Source organism: Hevea brasiliensis, chromosome 3 (assembly GCF_030052815.1).
Source record: "Hevea brasiliensis isolate MT/VB/25A 57/8 chromosome 3, ASM3005281v1, whole genome shotgun sequence".
NCBI lineage: Eukaryota > Viridiplantae > Streptophyta > Magnoliopsida > Malpighiales > Euphorbiaceae > Hevea > Hevea brasiliensis.
This window is the reverse complement of record NC_079495.1, coordinates 103151124-103174565: the sequence shown is the minus strand read 5'-3', so window position 1 is coordinate 103174565 and position 23442 is coordinate 103151124. Positions and strand designations below refer to the sequence as shown.

Here is a 23442-nt window from a genome sequence, read left to right as displayed (position 1 = left end):
AGGCTAACTCGTCGAAAGGACGACGAGTATTGGTTCTTCCAGGCGAAACCTCATTGTGGGCTTTTCACCGATCTGCCTTCCTCCCTAAAGAATTGGAAGAATCGCTTTTTTATCCTGAGGAGCAAAATTTCGAATGGCTTCGAGGGTTTCCCACGCAGCTGGCTGCACCAGGGCCCCTTACTTCCGAAGCGCATCACCCTAAATAGGGAAGAAGGCCTGATGGCAATGGAGCTGAAAGATCAGGTGGCCCGAGAGAAGTTCTCTTGTTTGGACGCAGTAACGGCCGAGCTGCATCATTGGACTATGCAGCTGGTGAACGGCCAAGATCGCAGACTTCAGCTCTCTGACCTCGGCATCGGTATTTTCTATATCTCAGATCTTTGGACCTTAGCGATCTCACTGACCTCTTCTTTGTGCAGGTATGGCAAGCGGCGAAGCTTCCAAGGAGAGCCGGAAGCGGAAGAGAGAGATCTCCCGGAAAGTACGGGAGATGAAGCGGGCTGAGGCTCTGCAGACGCCCGGTCATGAGCCCGGGGAAATACAAGGAGGCTCTTCTCAACCCTCGGGACCGCCGATCATAGAAGTGGTCCGATCTCCTCCTCGCCAAGAAGAGTCGCCTCCACCTCCTCTAGTCGCTTCGAGCGCGGAAGGGGGTCCTTCTCAACCTCCCGTGAGGACCCTTTCCCGGGGCGCTCAAGTTCTGATCAACTCGCTGGAGAAGAACCGGACTGTTCGGGAGAATCCGGGCTTAGCCAAGGTTTTGGGTGCCTCAATCTGCCTTCGAGAAGATCGGGATAGGCTGTCCCCGGATAATCTTGATGACATCCTGACCTGGTCTATGAGCCTGAACGTGGAGTGTTTGGTGAACCAGCACATTGTCTGGGAGAAGGCTCACCGTCTGGGTAAGGAGGTCGAGAAGATGGGTCATGAAGTGGCTTCCCTCTGATCCCAACTTTCATCCGCTCAGAAATACATATCTGAAATTGAGGGGCGAATGAAGTTCTACGAGGATAAGCTGGCCGAGCAGGCTCAAGTTCTGGCTGAGCGAGATCATGTTCTTGAAGAAGTTCGGGCGCTCCGAGTAGGTGAAGTTGCTCACCTCACTGAGGAGCTCAAAGCAAAAGAAGAAGAGGCGGTGATAAGGGAGGGCGGCGCTTATGTGAACGCTCATAGGGATCTCTTAGCCGAGCTCAGGAAGCGATATCCCGAGGAGGACTTCTCTTAGATGGTAGATCTGGCTCCCTAGGACGAAGGTGAGGATAGTGAGGAGGAGGCTGAGGGTGAGAGAGGAAGCGAGCAAAATGTAGATCAGGCTGGGGGTGATCCTCCAGCTGAATGACTTGTACAAATTTTAAATGAAATGAAGTTTTCCCTTTTACTTAATGAATGGATATGATCGAAAAATCTCTAAATTGCATAAGCACTTGATTGTCTGAGCATATTAAAACAACAACTAAAAGTGATTATTGATCTAAGTGTAAGAGGTCGGAAAACACAATAAGCATGAGATCGGCAGGGAACCAACGCTAAACGGGACTTGATTAAAATTGGAAATTTGGCTTGAACACTTAAGATCGGGATCATCATTAAACCAGATCGAAACCTTAACTTTATTATTCCCAAACTTTTAAATGAGAGATCGGCAATAAGACTGGTGGCACGAAGGCCTAATGTTGGTTCAATCTCGTTTGACGAGAAAGATCGGAAACATAATTGACTGATCAGGGAGCTTGACAATTGGTTTGAGAGATCGGTGAGGCTTCAAATGATATGGGGACTTAGTATTGATTCGATTCCTTCTGAGGAGAGATCGGAAATGTGATTGGCTGGCAAAGGGAGACTATGTGTTGGGGATCGGCTTCAAAGTTTATTGATTTCAGGAATCGGCCAAAATATGGTGTCGACAGAAAGAAAAGAGGAAAAGGAAGGAATTGAGGAAGAGGAAACTCTAAGTTGAGGTAAGCATTAGATTGAAATTTAATGTTCAAATTTATATGATTTGAGTTACTTTAGTTTAGAATTTTAATTTAAAATGAAAAGAAAATTATTGTTGAGGGACCATAGGTGAATTCGGCCAGCAGTAAATCTGGGTTGAAATAAGTGATTTTGATGCAAATTATGAAGTAGTTAAGTGTGATTGAACGTATAAATACTAAATATGCATTTAGAATTCAATAAATGTAACAAATTGGTGAATTAGGGTTTAGACCTAGGGTTTTGGAAGCCAAAAATTGGAGAAATGGTCAAATAGTGTGTTTGAACTTGTTTAAGCTGAATAATGGTCATTTGTGACCAATTGAGGTATGTGGAAAGTGTTAGAATTAGGTTCAAATTCGGATTGACTAGGGACATGCTGTAGGCAGTATGACCAAGGTCCCTTTTAGGGACCAAAACTGAAAATTTACAAGCCCAGTTGGTGTGAGGCCAATTGAGAATGAAACTAGACACAAAATGACACATTTTTCATTCAAGAATCATGCCCAAAAAGTGACCATAACATAGTGAACAAATTGGCCAAATCCAGATGTGAGTGTTCTGCCCTGTAAAAAAATGACCAAATGAACAGTATTTATTCATTTGGCCATAACTTGGGTTAGGCAGGTCTAAATGACCTGAAATTTTACCAGTAGAAAGTTGAGATATAGACTTAAAACTTTCATGAAAAACACAAACCCAAATTATGCCCTTAACCAAGTTATTTAGCCACCCAAAGTTGGTGACCTAAAACTGCCAGAACCAGTTTTGGTGCCTAGAAATCTGGGTTAGGCCAATCCGGCAGCCATGATTCAAATAGCTATAACTTGAGCTAGAAAACTCCAAATGGAGTGATTCAAAAAGGATAATAAAGTTAAGACATTAAGGAACAATTTCTATGAAGAAAACTTAGCCAAATTCTAACTGGAACATAATCAATAGAACAGTGCAACATAAGACACCAAAACTGAAAATTTACAAATTTGCCTAAAAGGACTTAAAATTTGAGAAAACAACCAAAACCAACAAGTTAGGTAACCAAAATATGGTATGTGGGTGAAGTTAGAATTCCCATACCTAGTAAGCTTTAAAAAGTCAATAAATTGACTTAAATAGTGTAGTGAATAGTAACCCCGAAACACAAATTTTAAAAACGTCAAGTTTAACATATATAAGCTAAATAAAAGTGAATTTGAATTTATTTTTTGATTTATGCTAAGTTATGGTACTGAAACACTGTGAAACTGTGTGTTTCAGTGGAAAAGAACACCGGAAAAGAACCCGAGAGATTGAGTCAAGGCCAAGAGGCGACTCGTATAAGGTTTGTGCACAACATCAATATGCTTAAAAATTCATTTACAAAGTGCATGAAATGTTTATTATGTTTTTTGCTTTGAATTGTTGAAAGTTTATTTGTGTATGTTTGAAATGGCAATAAATGTTTAGTAAATTGTTAAGATAAGTTTTGAAACCACAGTGCCATGACCAAATATTTGAACACCTCACTAGCATGACTAGTGGGGGAAATCAGTTTCAAATTTTGATTCCTTCTTTGCCTGAAGTGTTGAGGTGTGTGCTAGTAGAAGAAAAAAAAGAATAGGTTCCCATATATTTGAGCTAGCTAGCCTTGTGTTGTGACTTCTCCTTAGTCTCTGGCTATTGAGATTAATATGTTTCGAATGGCATGATATAACTGTGTGTTTTTATGAAATGTGTTTTGAGACTTTCAAAATGAAATTGTTTGGATTAAATGCACATAAATAATGTTTTGTATTTATTTCTCATATTTAGTTTAATTTTTGAATAAGTATGATTTAAATTTTGCATAAAGTTTATTTTAGTATGTTGTGCACCACTGAGTCCTAGTACTCAGCGATGACTGTTATTGCTGTCACAGATATAGAGACTAGAGGAGCAGCAGAGTGAGCTGTTGAGGATTGAGGAGTGAACTACTCTGAAGTTCTATCAGGTATATTTTATACACTGATTGTAAAAATTTATTTTGATGTATATAATGTATGTAAATGTATGGACATGTAAAATTGGTTATGAGCAGTTATATAAAGCTTGTAATAAATTTTGGTCTGAATTTCTCTTAATGTAAATTTTTGTAATGATGTAAATAAATTGTTTTATCTTTAATGAAATATGAATGAAAGTATTTTGTTTTAATCTGAATAGAATTGATTAATAGTATTTTGATGATTGTTGAATTTTGGAAATTGAGAAAAAAATGTTAAAATTTGTTGGGATTGGTTGTGGCATTGATGAAGTAGTTAAGATAAATCATAGGAAATGCTTTTTTACAGGTATTTGAAGAGCTGTTTTCTCAAAATACACATGGCACTCTGCCGAAATTTCTATAAAATTTGCTGAAAAATAAAATGAAACAAAAATTTTTTTATTAGTTTTAAAACTTCGAATAAATGATTTTAATATCTATTAGAAAATGCTCACCACTTATAAAAGTAAGAAAATTGTTTTAAAATCCCTTTTAGGGTACTTAATGAGTTATCTGTAGGTGAAGTTCGGTAGTTCATTAGGTATTCTACGGGATCATATTATGACTTACAGAGGAGTAAGGTGTGACATATATGCTATTTAAGATATTTTATAAATGAATTTTGGATGATTATAAATTTTAATGGATAAATAACATTTTGAGTTATTTTAAAAATTTAAATATTGCAAATTGTAGATTAAATAAATTATTTATTAAATAGAAAATTATAAAGATTAAAGTTTTGAGAGCGTAAATATAATACCTAATAGCTTTTTTATATTTACTAAAAAGATTAAAGATTTATTTATTTAGATGGCTAGCTAATATTTGAGAAAGTTTCCTATTAAAGAAATTGTTTTTTTTTTTTTCATTAAGAGAAAATGAATAATGGTGATGGAGCTTCAAATTTCTCTCTTAAATTTGCAATTTCAGTTGAAGCCTCTCTTCCTATCACTTCTTTGTCACTATACAATGACTAAAAACCTTCCTCAATTTCAGGTAGAAAATTCTTTGCTCTTTGAAGAGGTTGATTTTCTTTGCTAATTTGTTAAAATTTGCATGCTGTCAATTTTCTCTCAACGACAAGCGATAATGAATTTTGATCCCTCCTTAATGCGGCTTATATGTGTCCTGACTGATGAGCCCTTGATTTAGATATTCAGGCGAAATTTTTTGACCTTTTAATTGTTTTTTTTTTCTTAATTTTATTTTTAGTTTCATTGAGATTATTATTTGTTGAAAGAATTCAGAATTATTGATTTTATTAATAAGTGAAACAGAAAAAGAAAAAAATTTGAAGAGTGAAAAGATGAGTATGTTATTTGAAGAGGAATAAAGAGAATTAAGGAGAAAAGAACATGTTATTTGCATAGAAAGGGACAAAAGTAGGGATGGCAATTAGTCTTTAGTATTTTATCTAATTGGATCTATTAGTATAAATTTTGGATGGTATATAATGGAGTTTCAGATAAGTTCAAATTTGAGAAATAAAATTTAAATTGAATTTGAGTTTTATATATTAAGTATTGATTATTTAAATATATTTATATAAATAATTAATTGAAAATAAAAAATAATAATATTTATAAATATTTTATATATTATATTTTAAATAAATAAAATTTAAATATTTTATTAAATTATTTAGCTGATGAAGTTAAACCATAGGCATTTACGGTTAATATTAATTACATTTTATTAGCATTTAATTTTTTTTTGTTTATTTTAAAGCGTGTTTAGTTTTTTTTTTAATTCTATATTAAATTGGTTTAATTATTTAGTTTTCGGCTTTTATTAAGTGTGTATCGATGGCTCTGGATGGTATAGAGGTGATTAAAGAGTGTCAGAACATGAAAATGTAGCATAAAGGGAGTTAGATAAGAATATGACTTGTGTTTTTGGAAGAGTAAAATTACGTGGCCCATGTAACATTTTAAGCTTTAGAAGTACTAAAAATTAAAGGTCCAATGAGGTACACGGGTTAGGGCCATATAAATTAAAGGGATTACATGGCCCTCACTATTTTCGGTGATAGAAACTTCAATCCATTTTTTTTACAATTTTTGCCCATTCTTAGAGATTTTCTGAACCTATTCGGACTTTGAAATAAAGATTTTACACTATATATAAATACAGTAAATCAAAATTTCAAGGGATCAATTTTTTACTTTCAAGATAGCACATTATCGTTGAGGAAGGTGAAAAGAGAAAAAGATCTGTAAAATTTCAAAAGAAGTTATAGCTGAGATTACAATTGAAATTCTAAAAGTCTATGGTTGCAATTATTTATATGAGTTTTTTCATTATATTTTCTTCTCATGTCTTTTTTTATTATTATTTTACAAACTTAATTGCAAATTTCACTATATATGAGTAATTTCTTTTATTTTAGGGTTAGAGATGTAGTACTTTAATTTAATTATGATCTAATTTTATTTAATAAATTAGGATTTTTTGTTCTTTAATTTAATCTCTTGTATTATTGTATATGCTTTATATTGAACTCTACTTAATATCGATTTTAGAAACTAATTAAATGACTAAAATATGAAGATTAATATTAGATGCTAGGTTTTTAAACTTGAAATTTTTGATTTACATATATGTTGAAATTCTATGTAGATTTAATAATTAATTAATCAGTTGAATGGATTTAAATTAATTTTATCATCATAAAAGCAGAGTTTAAGTTAAGTAAAATATAATTTGAATAGAGAGGACTTAATAACTTAATAGCAATTTTCTTAAGTAATAATTTAATGAATTTAATTAAAACTATAAATAATTAAAGTGTGAACTCTAATTTTGAATATTTCAATTTGATTAATTACTTCATATTAGCCTTTTAGTAATAATTAATTTTATTTTAATTATTCTTATCGAATTCAATAATATAAATAACTATAATTATTATTTAATTCAATACCCAACACAATTTTATGAGAATTCACTTGTCACTTTATTATCTATACATTGGTGATATTTTGTATTACATTAATTAATTTATTTTTTATTTAGCTCAATTTATTATAAATTTTAAATACAAAATTTATACTGAATCTATAATTAAATACATGAATTAATATATTTATCCCTTTCAGGTCATGATAGGCTTGGCAAGAATTTTCCGATTAGCCCACCTAAAGATAGTTCTGATAACACTAAGCTGAAAAAGTTATTGTGGTCGTTCAGAATATTATTATTAACAACACATGTCGTCACGTGAACTTAAAAAAATCAAAGACACCTTGGGATCCCGCCAAATCCAACGGTGGCGACAACAGTGATTCAGAAAAAATAAAAAAAACTCTCTCTGAAGGCCCACACCCGCGCCCACTTTATGGAGGAAGAAACAGAGCATTCGCAGAAAATTCCAAAGAATTGGATACACATTACATAGCAGCAGGGAAATCTTTTTGGTTGACTAGTGAACAATAATGAGTAGCTTGTTCAGAGGCTCCCCGTACAGGCGGCGACATGAACTGGAGGCTGTCGAAGAAAGAGGCTCTAACGGCTCCGACGATGGGGAGGACGACGACGCGTTTAGTCCTTTTGATATATCTAGCACAAAAAACGCTTCTGTTGATCGTCTGCGCAGGTGGAGGGTATAAAATTTTTCACTTTTTCTGTAATCGTACACTTGAGCTTCTAACCAGCCGCAGTGTATCTATTTCAATATTTAATTTCTGTTTCTTGTGATTTTGGTGCTACTGATCTATTCATTGGTTAAGTGTTTTAGAATTTTAAAATTTTCATGATTTTTCTTTGATTCTTCAATTTTGGCTTCTACATGATTTCAAATTTAACATGTACTATTAAAAATAGACGTGTTGATGATGGATCTTATGAACACCGCGAGACTGGTAATTTTTAAGAAATCAAGACACATATAAGCTTTTTCATTTATAATAAAAAGAAAATTCATATATAAGATTCATTAAAATATTTAAATAATGTTATTTTTAATTTTATTAAGATTTAAGTGGTACTCTTCTGATTTAAAAAAAAAAAAAAGGTACTCTTATATATATATATATATATATATATATATATATATATATATATATATATATATATTTGTTTGGTATGTGTTCCGATAAGTGTAGGGCTGCATACCCTTGTCGGTGCATCATAGGGCAACAGTGTTGCTATATATAGTTTATGGACTGACAGAAGTTAATGTCTTTTGCTAGAACGCTGCGCTTGTGCTTAATGCTTCCCGTCGATTTCGATACACTTTGGACTTCAAAAAGGAAGAAGAGAAGCAGCAAATTCGACGAAAAATAGAAGCACATGCACGAGTCATAAGAGTACAATATATCCCTTAATCTTAATGTTCTTTTATGCTCCATTTAGATACGTGTGTTTTTTAAATAAGGTATTTGAACTTGACTCACTTGAAATACAAATCAAAATTCTCATTTCAAATGCAACACCTAAATGGAGCCTATTAACATTTACATTTATAGTGTTGTTTTTAATTTAGTTTCTGCTGCTCATTAGGCTGCATATCTTTTCAAAGCAGCTGCCGAAGGTGAACGAGGTATTATGTTCCTTTACTTTTTACCAAATGTGTGTGTAGTGAACCTATGTATGCTCAAATCCATTAATTTTTCACTGATATACTGCTTTTTAACTGCATTATTGTTGTTATTATTGTTTAAAAACATAATGGTTATATGCTTAAGGACTCATTGTGTTTTCCATTGAGGAAAATCATAGCATTCCAATCAAAACCTAGTGGTGATTTGGGAATCGGAAAAGATGAACTTTGTACAATGACGAGGGATCACGACTTTGGTGCCTTGGAGCAAATTGGGGGGGTGAGTAATTGAGTCTACTGCATATGTTTTATTTTGATTTGTGCATCATTTTAGGATTTATTCTATTTCTTTTTCTTTCTCCACATTTGCATCAGGTAAAAGGGGTTTCAGATCTTTTAAAAACAAATTTAGAAAAGGGGGTTCCTGAAGATGATGCTGACTTACTGAAACGAAAGAATGAATTTGGATCAAACACCTATCCTCAGCCAAAAGGAAGAAGTTTTTTGGTAACTTCTATTATTGTTTTATAAAAGGGTTAATGGAGGGGTGTGAGTGTTATGTATGTTTAGAACTGAATTATTTATTTATACCAAAAGAAATCATGATGCATTCAATTAATTCCATTTGGATTTTAACACTTGGTATGACTTGTTTTGCAAATTTCGGTTTTTTTAATGCATAAAATCTAATTAACAAAATTAACTGAATTTCAGTTCATAATTAATGTGTAAAGTTATTGGAACCGCGCCACCCATACTTACACCCACGAATTTTATGCACTTTTACTAATAAACCCTCTAAGTGAAATGTTTTACTTGTAAATCCCTAATATTTTTGATTAAATGTTACTAAGTCCTCTAATTTGTTTATTAACTTGTTTAGTTGACTTAATCAAAATTTATATTTTAATTAGCAATGACATCCTGAACCATGTTATTTAAAAGCTACAATTACTGATGACATATTTTTATGCTTCTTTTCATTTTCAAAATGATAAAATATCAATTTCAAAAATAAAAAAATTAAGGAAAATTAATTTAGGCTTTGTTTAGTTAGCTTTCATTTATTTCTTTTTTTAAATATTGCTATGTTAGAAGTAAAAAATAACACTTGGATAGATGATAAATAGAAACTTAAGTTCTAGTTCTAATGACCTTTTTCTTTACTTAAGTGAATTATGATTGATTTGATATAATTCAAGATAAAAGAAATTGTCATTTGAAGTTATTTTTCTTTAATTCATTTTTAATTGTTAGATCAACAAAAATAGGATAGCAAATTAGTAACAATTAAAAAGTTTAAGAATTTAATAGCAAATGATTTCACTTGAAGTGCTCAATTGTAAAATACGTCAAGTTCTAGGTATATCCAACTTTATATTTATGTGTTTTATGATTTTAGAGCTTTTATGGACTACCTTTTTTTAAGCTAAATTTAGAAGATATAATTAATTTTGAACAAATATAAAGAGCTCATTAAATAACTTTACAACCAAAATAAATTAACTAAACTAAACTATATAAATTTGGTTTGTTTAAAATGATTATTTTTTTTTAGATATTTAATTAGAGCTCCATTTGTTTCGTAAATCTTTTTCGAGGAATACATTTTCTGAGAAGATAACTTAATTTTATTGTTTGGTTATAATATTGAAAATCACTTGCATTTTTTTTCCTAGTGTTTGAATACATAAAAAAAGAAAAAAATCATGTTTTTCTATTGATTGTTGAATATGAGAAAAAAATTGCATAAAAATTTAGTAATAGCAATGGTTGCTGATGTTTGGCAATGGCCAAAGATGGCTGATAGTGGTTAGCGGACTAATGGGTGTATGCTTTTATGGTTCCTTTATTGGTTTATTCACTTATAATGAGTTTGTTAAATTTTGGAAACTGCCTTAATTTTCCCTTTACACAAGGAAACATTTTCCATTGACTAATTTTCTTAAGTAAATGTTTTGTGGGAAAATATTTTTAATGAAACAAATGGAGCCTAGGTATCATTATCAATACATTTAATTACATTCAATTTAATTTTGTTTGAACAAATTGATGGAATTAGCCACAAGTGCATCCCTAATTTGGTGTTTAATGTGCATTTTGCATTGTCATTTTCTTTCTATTTCGTTAACTAAATCTAGTTTTATTTATTACTCATAGGGGTTCCTTTGGGAAGCTTGTCAAGATTATACATTGATCATATTGGTGGTGGCTGCAGTGATTTCTTTGGCTTTGGGTATACATACAGAGGTGAGCTTTACAACGCATAGAAAATTGCATTTGTTATGCATAACAACTAACATTTTATATTAGTTAAATCACTTTTTTGGTTATTTCACTACAATTACACAATTAATAAGATTTAATATGCAAAGCCAAAATTCATAACAATAAATTATGCCTTACACATCTCAAGCATAATCAATTCTACTACTTCTGCATTCTTAGTGAATTTACAAATCAAATCTGTGTATTTGGAATAATATGAGTTGTAAATTAGTCAAGTTTGCTTGTGAGTTGGCTTGAGCTTTACTCGATAAATGCTCACATAAACTGGTTTGTTGAGACTAATAACCCGGGCACAAGCTTGCATGTAGAGCTTGTCCAATAAATGAATCAAACTTGAATTGAATGAAACTCAAGTTATTCAGTCTTGTTAATTGGCTTGTATGCAGTTCGTGAGCAAGCTTGTGTGAGATTCATTAACAATTTGGTTGACTTTTTTTTTGGTAATCCCCAAATTTTTTGAAGGGGATAAGGGCTGGCAGAGTTTGAATGCATGAATTGCATTATGAGAGCCTAATGGCATTTGGTTTTGACGTTAAGTTTATGTATTTCAAAAAAATACTAAATTTAAACTGTTGATTAGAAAAAAAAAAATGCCGTGAACAAATGGCTAAGCTCCGGTCATCATGTTTAAAAGATGAGCAAGCGAAGTCTAAAGCTGAGTTTAGCCAAAGCATTTTGTAACTCATTTTATCTCAATTTTAGATCTATTCTAACTATTGGGACTTCAAAGAATTCTAATAAGGCAATATATCTAAAATCTTTCAATGAGTACGAGTCATCACTCGTGATGTCGGGAACTATAGCCTGCTCTAAAATTTAGCTTTTAAATATATTTTCATAATGATTCTTATATACTTTAGTTGCTCTTTTATTTTGTTTTATAGGGTATTAAGAGAGGATGGTATGATGGGGCTGGCATTGCGTTTGCTGTTATTATTGTTATTGTTGTGACAGGTACATGTATGCATTTGCAATTTGAAATGTTTGATTCTTATGTTGAATGTGTATGATTCTTATGTTGAATGTGTACCAAATTTAAGAATCTTTCTTCTTGAGGTGGGAGACCTAGGCTAAAGGTTGATATTTCCACAAAATTCGAGGTTTGAAATCCACAAAAATTCCGGTGTTGGGTTTATGGAAAGGTGAATGGCTACTTTTCTTTGTGGGTTTGCCTGCCAAATGTCTCCCTCCAAATCGAGTAATTTTGTCCCTTTTGTTGCAAATTTTAATGTTGTCAAAGAACTCTACTGGAGGGAAGAGTAATATTTTGTTTAGGTTGTTAGGAGTCAAGCCCTATCCTTAACTTCTCTTGATAGATCAATGTTGGAATCCTATAATTGTAGGAATTAATTTAGTTTCTATATATAGCTGATTCCTTGTAATCATGTAATTAATTTTTTGTTTCCTTTTTAGATTCAGCTTTCTATTCTAAGGCTAGATTATGTGTATATATATGAGGCATGTACAGATCTTTGTGCATTGGGAAATATACTAGAAAATTCTCTCCAAAACATCTGGTATCATCAATCAATCAATCCATGGGCTGTTTCTAAGTTGACCACTTCTAGTAGTTTTGTCCCTTTTGTCGCAGATTTTAATGTTGTCAAAGAACTCTACTTGAAGGGAAAAGTGATATTTCGTTTAGGTTGCTAGGAGTCAAGTTGACCACTTCTTCTTTAATTTTAATTTTTAAGATTGTTATCATTATTTTTAAAGTTTACATGATATTGTTATTTTTGTGTGGGTTTAACATTTCTTCTTTAAGATTGTTATCATTCTTTTAAAATTTTACATGATATTATTATTTTTGTGTGGGTTGCACACACTTCTTCTGGTGTGGGTTGCACAAGGACCCATTTTCATAACTATCAGTGCAGTGGTGAAAATTGGATGAGGGTACTCGAACTTGATATCCCTCACTACTTGTACACTTATATATCAATGTTTGATAAATACTATTTAATAATTTGGTGTTTTCTACTTTTGGCCTAGTTGTTCCTAGCCAATTCACAATAGTTTTCTATGTACTACACGCAAAATATGATTTTTTTGATACATATTAGTCTTTTGGCCTATAGTTATGTTGTGGGGTGTTTGGAATACACACACACACAGACACACATTCCTTTTTGTCTTACAAACAAATTTTTTTGAACTTCACAATGGCATTATAAATGGTTGTGACACCATGATATGGCAATGTCATAAATATAACTGTGAATTAAAAGGAAGTAAATAATAATAAGAAAGGATTTTTATTGCCTATATCTAGTTTATCATGGACTCAAAACACAAAATGTATAGTGGGACCCACCTATTAAATACATGGGTTCCACGTATTAGTGTCTTGGGTTCATGGTTAACTAGGTCTAGGCTAGAATTTCTAAAAACTCGCTCCAGTTAGGGTGGGAATGAATGAGTCCCTTTGGGCAGATGAAATTTTCCAGTTGCCACTCCTATGCTATTGGTCATACCTCTCATTTTGTTAGTAATAAAGAATATTCATTTGCAGTTTAGAAAAAGATAACAAAAAGGTTGCATTGTTTTTTTCAATGTGATATTTTTTGTTGGCTGATTTCTGCTACTGTGTAACATATTTTGTCTTGTGCTTCCTCATGTATCTTTGCATTATGATTTCTTTTACCATATTCTTGTTTGCAGTTGCACATGCATTCAACAATGATTCTAAGAATGCATTTGGTTCGTATATTCTTCTTTTTAACTATTGAAAAATCATGTTTCTAAGAATTTGTTATTTGGAAGTAAGATTTATAAATGTATATTAGGTATTACTTTGAAGTGATATTGAACAAATCAATTTGTTTGGGCCAAAAATACATGTTTTAAAGGGTTAGTTATACTATTGGTTATTGAATTTATCAAGTAATATAACTACAATTTGTTTTGCCTTCTTGCCTACACCACTAAAGTTGTCGAATGATCGCAGAGGATATAATGGCCAGAATCTGGTGAAATGGTCACAAGAACATGTTTTCTATCTAATATGTCTATATGGGCATCCAAACTTTGCTCTTTCTATTCACATTGCACTTTATGACAGCTAATTTGGTGGTTTTAATATCTCTTGCTTCATTGTGATGCTTTTTGTTGCTTGTGTTATTTTCCAGTAATTTCAATTTTAAGCATCCACGAGATTCATTTACTGTGTAAAATTTAACTTATTTTATCATTTTCATCTTCAGCTATAAGTGATTATAGACAATCTCGTCGGTTCCAAAATATAATTTTAGAGAAGAGAAACATACATTTGCAGGTGTGATTCTATGATGACAGTTAACCTTGATTATGTTTATCCAGTTGTTTTATATTTTTATCTTTCAAGGCATATGTGTAGGTTATAAGGGGTGGTAGAAGAGTTGAGGTTTCAATATTTGATGTTGTTGTTGGTGATGTTGTGCCCCTCAACATTGGTGACCAGGTAGTTCTCAATGTTTTCTCCTTCATATTATAATTCGCTACCATTTCCTGTGTATGATTGATTGAAATTCCAGAAATCTCTAGGTACCTGCTGATGGAATTTTGATCACTGGTCACTCTCTTGGAATTGATGAATCAAGCATGACTGGAGAGAGCAAGATTGTAGGCCTTTGGACTTCTCTTTCAACGTGATAACATTGCTTCATTTTACTTCTGTATCATAAGATTACTATTTTTGCAGGTTCATAAGAACTCGAGGAACCCATTTCTATTGTCTGGCTGCAAAGTGGCAGATGGTTGTGGCACAATGTTGGTAAAATTCAAATTTTGTTTTTGTTTGATCACCATTTTCTTTTTTTCCCCCTTTATATTTCCCAAGCATGGCATTTATACCATTGTGTTAAAACTGCATCTAATTGGTTTTTTTAATGGAACTGTAATCCCATATGGTTATTAGACTTCAAGGAATGAAAGTGGAATTATAGTTCATGCTACCTCCTGATTTCTATTATCTCACTTCCTTGACAGTATAAAACATTAAAACCTAGCTTAGATGAGGGTATGAAATATTAAAATTAAGTAATGAAGGCATTTTCTGAATTAGGATTATCAGGCCCTCAAAAAATGGAAACTTCTTCCATGGTCTCTCATGTTCTCATTGTTGATGGAAGCAAGATTTACGTCTGTATTTTAGTAGAGGGAAAGGCAAAAATGAAAGAATGGAAAGGCAAAAATGAAAGAATGGAAAGGGCACTAAGCTTGTGATAAATTTGTCTTGAGTGTTTCAATTTGGAGGTAAATTTTGATATTGGTATTAGGAAACACTCGCTCTTCCTTTTACGTGTCCTTATTCCTCTTTATTTGACCTACATGAAAGGTTTGATGATGCAGCGTGTAATGCGAAAAAGGATCGACCTATGATCAAACCCTTGAAAATAAATAAGATCTAATTCAAGATCTTAAGAAATACAAGACTTAATCCAAAGTGTAGGATAAAATAAAACAAACTAGTTTTATAAAGAAGAAAACTCTATTGAATAAATCTGAAAACTTATACATAATGAAAATACAATAGGTATTTATAGAGTTTTAAATCCTAATTTAGGTAGGAATAAATTAAAGAGTCCTAATCTAAATAGAAAATATATTTAAAGACTTAAATAAAATAAAAGTAGTATTTTAGAGTCTTAAATATACTAGAAAATATAAATAAAACATATCTAGTAAAATAAAGAATCCATATAAAACTAGAAGTCATTATGAAATATGGAAAACACAAGTATTAGGGTTTGATCTTGATTTGCGCACCACGTTATTCACCCACACTTTCGAGAAAATTCGACCTTGAATTAATTTCTGGATCAAACAATAATGGAATGACCATCTCCCATATCATTTTCCTCCACTTGAGATAAATTCGGCCTCGAATTTTAAAGTGTTGATGAATCAAAATCTCCATTGGAAGATTGCACCATATTTTCTTCTTGAATGATATTAATAAGATTGGCTTGAACAAAATTGCTTTGAGAAATTTTTTATCTTCGTTAGTATGCTTAAACTCACCCGGACAAATAAAATCAACAAAAACACTAGGAAAATTATTAGAAAAAATTTTAATCTTCATTTGAACCTCCATGGCTTGATGCTCTTCTTTCTCCATAACACTATCTATAAACTCTTCATCATCCACCATGCAAAAGGCATTGCAAAAGTGTTAAATTCAAATTCAGGATGATCCCTTTATTCTGTAAAATCTTTTAATGACTTGTCTTCAATCTTTTGTATGAACATTAACCTCCTCATCAAGCATGCTGATTCATCTTGTTCACAATCTTCCTCTTCATCCTCTCCATCAGGTCCACAATAGATTTCATCATCATCATCATCATCATATTTTTCAATGATGTTGATGGCTTTTCTCTTTGGATATTCATTAGACCTATGCCCTTCCTCATTGTACTTGTAGCATTTGAAAGGAGTAGGTTTTGCATATGGATTATTAGTTTTGGGAGGATTCAAAGTTGTACCTTTTTTGCTTCCAACCATTAGATTTTTATTGCTCACCTTTTTCATGCTAACAATACTTGAGCTTGATTCACCTTGTGCAACTTCCTTTATTTTTTTAAATTCACCATAGTTGTCATCTCCACCATACTGATACTTTTGATAGGGGTCATGGTAAATTCTTTCTTTTGTCACCATCTCAGCTTTTAATGCCAAGTTCCTTGCCTCTTGCACGCTCATAACTATTTGAATCCCGATTTTATCATGAATTGAAGGTTTTAATCCCTTCAAATATTGCGTTGCTTGTTGATTATCACTTTTGGAGTGATTTCTTGCTGCTAACCTCAAGAATTCAGCTGTATATTCATTGACATTCCTATTTTTCTGCAAGCAATTTTGGTAAACTTCAAATAAATATTGTTCATAATCTGGAGGAAAATATTTACCCCTTAATAATTGTTGCATCCTACTCCAAGTGGTAACTGGATTGCGCAGTCAACCAATCAAGAAAACCTTCAATGTTAAGATCTCCACTAAAGGTAAGGATATCCATCTTCAATTTGAACTCATCATCCCTCTTATAGTGTTGTTGGAAATTTCAACCACCTTTTCCTTATCCTTGGCGTGCAACATACCCGAAGTTCATCTCCTCATTGTCGCTTGTATCATCCTCCATCGTAGCTCTTCTTCTAGGGTTGAAGAGAACAGGATCAATTTCAGCTTTGTCGGGGCTAGCTCCACTGGCTTGAATAGGTACTTGATTCCTATTTTCACTAATATTCAAAATGGTATGCCATCGCTCTTGAAACTCTTGAAATTGGTGTTCCAAATTTGTTCTAAATTTTTCCATATTGTTCGGTTGTTCTTCAATTGCTCTCCAAACAATTGGTAATCCCTGATCACTGTCACAAGATTGATTGCCACCACCACTACCAGTATTGGTCATTATATTGAAGGTGAAATCCTTGTTTGATATCACCTGATGCAGCGTATAACGCAGAAAAAGATCGACATACGATCAAGCCCTTGAAAATAAATATGATCTAATCCAAGATCTTAAGAAATACAAGACTTAATCCAAAGTCTAGGATAAAATAAAGCAAACTAGCTTTATAAAGAAGAAAACTCCATTGAATAAATCTGAAAACTTGTACATAATGAAAATACAATAGGTATTTATAGAGTTTTAAATCCTAATCTAGGTAGGAATAAATTAAAGAGTCCTAATCTAAATAGAAAATATATTTAAAGACTTAAATTAAATAGAAGTAGTATTTTAGAGTCTTAAATATACTAGAAAATATAAATAAAACATATCCAGTAAAATAAGAATACATATAAAACTAGAAATCTTTGTGAAATATGGAAAACACAAGTATTCAGGTCTAATCTTTATTTGCACACGCGTCATTTGACAATTAATGTTTTTCCTTTCCAGCTTTTTAAGCATGAAACTAGTGTAGCCAATGTATAACTGTATATTACAAGATGTGCACTTGTTAAGGCATACTGTAAAGCAACTCCTTCCCCCTTCACTGACAACTGGTAATTTGTTTGTTGCTTGCTAGACCACTAACTATTTTCCCAGGTAACAAGTGTTGGGATTAATACTGAATGGGGGTTGCTTATGGGTTCTATCTCAGAAGACACTGGTGAAGAAACACCCATGCAGGTTGGTTATCTCAGTTGTGATTTTCAGTTACGTGCTATGCATTATGATTATCCCTGAATGACTGCTGATAGGTTCGTTTAAATGGGATTGCAACTTTCATCGGTATCGTTGGAGTTGCTGGAGCTTTTGGGGTGTTGGTTGTCCTTTTGATCAGGTTACTGATCTCTCTCTCTCTCTCTCTCTCTCTCTCTCTCTATGCATATATATATATATATATATAATCTTTATTCATGTCTTAACTTTGTCAATTTGATTCTGACAGATTCTTTACTGGCCACACCAAAAATCCTGATGGAAGCGTTCAGTTTAGACGAGGCAAGACTAGTGCTGATGATGCTGCAAATGGAGCCATTGAAATTATAAGTAACTCTGTATGTGCATTTTAATAAGGTATTATCCTTATGCCTATTTCAGTGGTTAACCAATGTTGGAAATACTGTAGGTTGGCGTTGTTGCTGATGCTGTAGATGTCGTCATTAAAATTCTTTCTATAATGGTATGTCTCTTTCAATAAATTATTATCGTATTTTTGTGGGCATAAATTGCAATGTTGGTCATTGAACTTTTGACCAAATTTTTCTTAAAAAAGAAAAAACTTATGACCATTTCAGTTTGGTATGCTGTTATAAAGAAATTTTTTCAATTTCATCGTTGAACTTCTATTCTGTCTGTAGTTTGGTCATCATTGCCAAAATTGTAAATATTTTGGTGAACTACCTCGCAAGTTTCCATCATGGTTTACTGCTTTTTTGTATAATTTAGGTAGGGTAAATTGCACCAGTCGTCCCTTAACTTAGTGGTTATTTCATTTTAGTCACTCAATTTCAATTTGTCAAAATAAAATCTCTCAACTTTAGTTTTGTTTAAGAAAAAAGTTCTCCTGACCTGTGACAACCGGTTTCTAGGCTAAAAAGAATGAAATTATTTTTTTTCCTCTTTTCCTTTTTTCCCCCTCTTTTTTACGAATATGATTAAATTAATTAATAATTATTATCAATAAAATATTTTAATTTAACTAAATTTATTAATGAAATTATTAATTATATATATTTTATTTATTATTAATTAAAATTTAATTTGTAGCAACGTGGAAAAAATAGAATAATAATAAATTTTAAATTTTAAATAATATTTTATTAATGTGTAAGATTTTATCAATATTTTATTTTTTATATAAGAAATATAAAAAATAAAATAAATAAACAATAAATAATAATTTTAAGATTTATTTTGATTAAATATTAATTTAGTGTTAGTTAAGAAAAAAAGAAAATAAACCTACAAACCTGCTATTGCATGTTTAAGAGACTTTTAAAAAAAAAAAATTAAAATTGAGAGATTTTATTTTAACAAATTGAAATTAAGTGACTGAAATGAAATAACCACTTAAGTTGAGAGACGATCGGTGCAATTATTTGCTTGGGTATTATTAATGACTTAAAAGTTGTTTGTTTTTCAAAGGAATAGAAGTAGAGCAACAAAGTTTTCCATTTGAGACTGAAAATTGTTGCAAATTTTATTGATTCCTTTTGCACTATTTTATATAATGGCATTACTTACTAAAATCTCCTAAACAATACAAATTTAAAATTCAAAAGATAAAAAAAAAAATCAAAAAATGTGGTAGAAGATGTTAGCAATTACTTTTCTATTTTGTTGAAAATAAGTTTTATCTTCTTCTAACTTTCTATTTGCAAGAGATGAGGCATCTTGCAACAAAAATGTTATACTTAATTGCCTTTGGTATGTACTCAAAGGGTTATTTTTGCACAATGTCCATCAGTTTTAAGGATTATTTCATTTCCACCTCTTAACTTTAATTTGTTTAGAAAAAGTCTTGAAATTTTAATTTTATTTTTCAAAAAGTTCTCCTGACCTGCAATAGCAAGTTTTAAAGTAAAAAAAGAAAAGAAGATAAATTATCATTTTATCCCTCTTTTAAAAAAAAAAAAAATTACCACATCTCCCTTTTCTTTCTCCCTCTCTCACAATTTTAATTTCTTATGGTCAAATTAATTGATAATTATTTATTAGTAAAATTATTTTATGAAAAATTTATTTATTAAAATAAAATTATTTATTAATTTATATTTTCTATTTTTTATTAATATATTATTAATTTAAATTTCATTGAACTTTAATTGAGTCGTAAAATAATTCTATTTGCCCTTTTAATTTTAGAACACTATTTTCTAAAATTTAATTTGAATCAAATAATTGAATTCAAGTGGCAATCAATTTACTTCCCCAATTTAATCTTAAAAAAATAATTTTCTAAAATATAATTTGAATTAAACTATTAAATTCAAATCCCAATTTAACTAGGGTTATAATGGCAATTTTAATTTGTTTAAAAACAAAATAAATTAATTTTTAAATACAATGGCAATTATGCAATTAAATCGTAATGGCGAAGTAGTAAATATTTGGATTAGTCAAAGAGGGACATAGTCAAATGGCACATACTCGTAAATAGAGGGCGATGGCATATTTGTAAATTTATTGGAAAGTAGTGGTAGCAACTAAGCCTTAATTGTCTTCCTCCTGGCGATTCAAGATTTTATAGAACCTTCTCCTTTTGTTGCACCATGGTAACGGCCGTTATTTAAAGGAATATAAGTTTATCATTACCATTATAGCCATTATATGATGGATTTTTAAAGTTGGGTGTGTAAGGATCATTATGACTATTATGTAAAGGTAAAGGGTGTTACGACCTGTTACTTAACGGCCGTAACGTCCTCTATTATTTTTGGCAGAGAATCTTGGGCTTTTTGAGAGCAATTGTGTGAAGGGGTAGCAGAAGGAAGCTTTTTTTTTTTTTTTTTTGCAAAATTTTGTGTTGCCTTATTAATTCAATTTCTTTACACTCTCTCCAAGCATTTTGCGCCCCCCCCTCCCCTTTTTTTTTTCTCTATTTTCTCTACAATTAAGTGAAATTTTACAACTCAACTCAACTAAGCTTTTATCCCAAGAATTTGGGGTCGGCTATATGGATTCTCTTTCTCCATTCTAAATAATTTTCGGTTAAATCCTCAGAAATGTGTAATGCTTCTAGGTCATGTTGTACTACTCTCCTCCAAGTCAGCTTAGGTCTACCTCTTCTTTTCTTTTTATCCTCCAACCTAATGAGCTCTACTTGTCTAACTGGAGCCTCTGTATGTCTACGCTTCACATGACCAAACCACCTCAATCTCCCTTCTCTTAACTTATCTCAATTGGTACCACTCCTACCTTTTCTCTAATACTCTCATTACGGATTTTATCTAGTCTAGTATGACCACTCATCCAATTTAATATTCTTATCTCCGCAACTCTTATTTTAGACACATACGACTCCTTTAGTGTCCAACACTCACTACCATGTAATATGGCTGGTCGTATGGCTGTACGATAAAATTTTCCTTTCAACTTATTAGGAATCTTACGATCACATAAAACTCCCGTGGCCCTTCTCCACTTCAATCATTCGGCTTTAATCCTGTTATGGAAAGTCAATCACTATATTATTTTTCTGTATATTCTGTATTCTGTATTCCTATTTAGGATTTCTTATTTAGGATTTCTTTCTAATTAGTAGAACACAATTATAGAAATCAATTGTATATATATACCCATGTACAGATTAATTGAAATTAAGGAGAATAATTTCTTTCTACATGGTATCAGAGCAGGTCATCTATTTAGGGTGACTATTTGTTCTCACCACCCAGCTCAGGAGAGACCTTGGCCGCCGACGAGCCGTTTCGACTCTGATCAACATCGCCGGCGTTGCCTCAACCACTTTATTCCACCATTGTGTGCTGTTGCCTGATCTAGTACATCATTAAAGGACTTCTGAGGTTTGGCTCTCAAATCCTATTTCGGTATTTGCTTGATTTGTGATTTTGGGTTATTTTGATGCGGTAAGCACTTTGGATTAGCGTTTCGGTCAGTTTTCTTTGTCTCAATTGTTATGGAAAGTCAATCACTATATTATTTCTCTGTATATTCTGTATTCTGTATTTCTATTTAGGATTTCTTATTTAGGATTTCTTCCTAATTATTAGAACACAATTATAGGAATCAATTGTATATATATACCCATACTCAACTCAACTCAACTCAACTAAGCCTTTATCCCAAAAATTTGGGGTCGGCTATATGGATTCGTTTTCTCCACTCTAAACAATTTTGGGTTAAATCCTCAGAAATGTGTAATGCTTCTAGGTCATGTTGTACTGCTCTCCTCCAAGTCAATTTAGGTCTACCCCTTTTTTTCTTTCTATCCTCTAACCTAATGTGCTCTACTTGTCTAACTAGAGCCTCCGTATGTCTACGCTTCACATGACCAAACCACCTCAATCTCCCTTCTCTCAACTTATCTTCAATTAGCACCACTCCTACCTTTTCTCTAATACTCTCATTACGGACTTTATCTAGTCTAGTATGGCCACTCATCCACCTTAACATTCTCATCTCTGCAACTCTTATCTTAGACGCATACGACTCTTTCAGTGCCCAACACTCACTACCATATAACATAGTCGGTTGTATGGCTGTACGGTAAAATATTTCTTTCAACTTATTGGGAATCTTACGATCACATAAAACTCCCGTGGCACGTTTCCACTTCAACCATCTGGCTTTAATCCTATGACTAACATCCTCCTTACATCCCCCATCTACTTGAAGGACTGAGCCTAGATATTTAAAGTGATTACTTTGGGACAGTACCACTCCATTCAAACTAATTCCTTCCCTATCACCATTTTGGCCTTCACTGAACTTGCAATGCATGTATTTTGTCTTCGTTTTACTTAACTTAAAACCCTTTGACTCTAGAGCACTTCTCCAAAGCTCTAGCTTTCTATTGGCTCCTTCTCGTGTCTCATCTATCAGAACAATATCATCCGCAAACATCATGCACCAAGGAATACTCTCTTGTATATGTTTCGTTAATTCATCTAAAACTAATGTAAAAAGGTAAGGGCTTATGGCTGATCCTTGTAATTCAATTGAGATCGGAAAATCTCTTGTGTCCCCTCTCACCGTACGCACAATAGTAGTTGCTTCTTCATACATATCTTTCAATATTTGTATGTACCTAATAGATACTCTCTTTTATTCTAACACATTCCATAAGACATTTCTTGGAACACTATCATAAGCCTTCTCCAAATCAATAAAAACCATGTGTAGATCTTTCTTCACATCTCTATATTTCTCCATCAAGCTTCTAATGAGAAAAATTGCTTCCATAGTTGAACGACCGGGCATGAAACCAAATTGATTGAGAGAGATAGAAGTATCATGACGTAGTCGATGCTCCACAACTTTCTCCCACAACTTCATAGTATGGCTTATGAGTTTAATTCCCCTATAGTTTGAGCAACTCTGTATGTCTTCCTTATTTTTAAAAATAGGTACTAAGATACTCCTCCTCCATTCATCAGGCATTTTCTTTGAGTTTAGAATCTTATTAAATAATTTAGTTAACCATGCCACTCCCATATCTCCCAAACACTTCCACACTTCAAT

General features: G+C 32.2%; 2 protein-coding genes across 2 annotated transcripts in view; both read left to right on the top strand.

Moving 5' to 3' along the window:
* Positions 1-7251: 7251 nt before the first annotated feature.
* On the top strand, positions 7252-8319 carry LOC131178727 (calcium-transporting ATPase 10, plasma membrane-type-like). The gene is made up of 2 exons (XM_058144305.1): positions 7252-7581; positions 8170-8319. The coding sequence occupies exons 1-2, from the start codon at positions 7414-7416 to the stop codon at positions 8302-8304; spliced, it is 303 nt and encodes a 100-aa protein (XP_058000288.1). The 5' UTR covers positions 7252-7413; the 3' UTR covers positions 8305-8319.
* A 321-nt stretch (positions 8320-8640) lies between these two features.
* LOC110641426 (calcium-transporting ATPase 8, plasma membrane-type) overlaps positions 8641-23442 on the top strand; it is a 36625-nt gene continuing 21823 nt past the window's right edge. The window contains exons 1-12 of the mRNA XM_058144303.1: positions 8641-8799; positions 8895-9026; positions 10680-10769; positions 11693-11762; positions 14012-14082; positions 14164-14247; positions 14331-14408; positions 14488-14559; positions 17839-17922; positions 17994-18076; positions 18185-18293; positions 18365-18418. Of these exons, the coding sequence (XP_058000286.1) occupies positions 8656-8799; positions 8895-9026; positions 10680-10769; positions 11693-11762; positions 14012-14082; positions 14164-14247; positions 14331-14408; positions 14488-14559; positions 17839-17922; positions 17994-18076; positions 18185-18293; positions 18365-18418 (1071 nt within the window). The 5' untranslated portion in view covers positions 8641-8655. The remainder of the gene's footprint in view (positions 8800-8894; positions 9027-10679; positions 10770-11692; positions 11763-14011; positions 14083-14163; positions 14248-14330; positions 14409-14487; positions 14560-17838; positions 17923-17993; positions 18077-18184; positions 18294-18364; positions 18419-23442) is intronic.

Coding starts and splice junctions, on each gene's coding strand:
- LOC131178727 (XM_058144305.1), top strand. CDS start 7,414: ATGAGTAGCTTGTTCAGAGGCTCCCCGTACAGGCGGCGACATGAACTG. Junction 7,582..8,169: donor ATCGTCTGCGCAGGTGGAGG/GTATAAAATTTT, acceptor GTCTTTTGCTAG/AACGCTGCGCTTGTGCTTAA.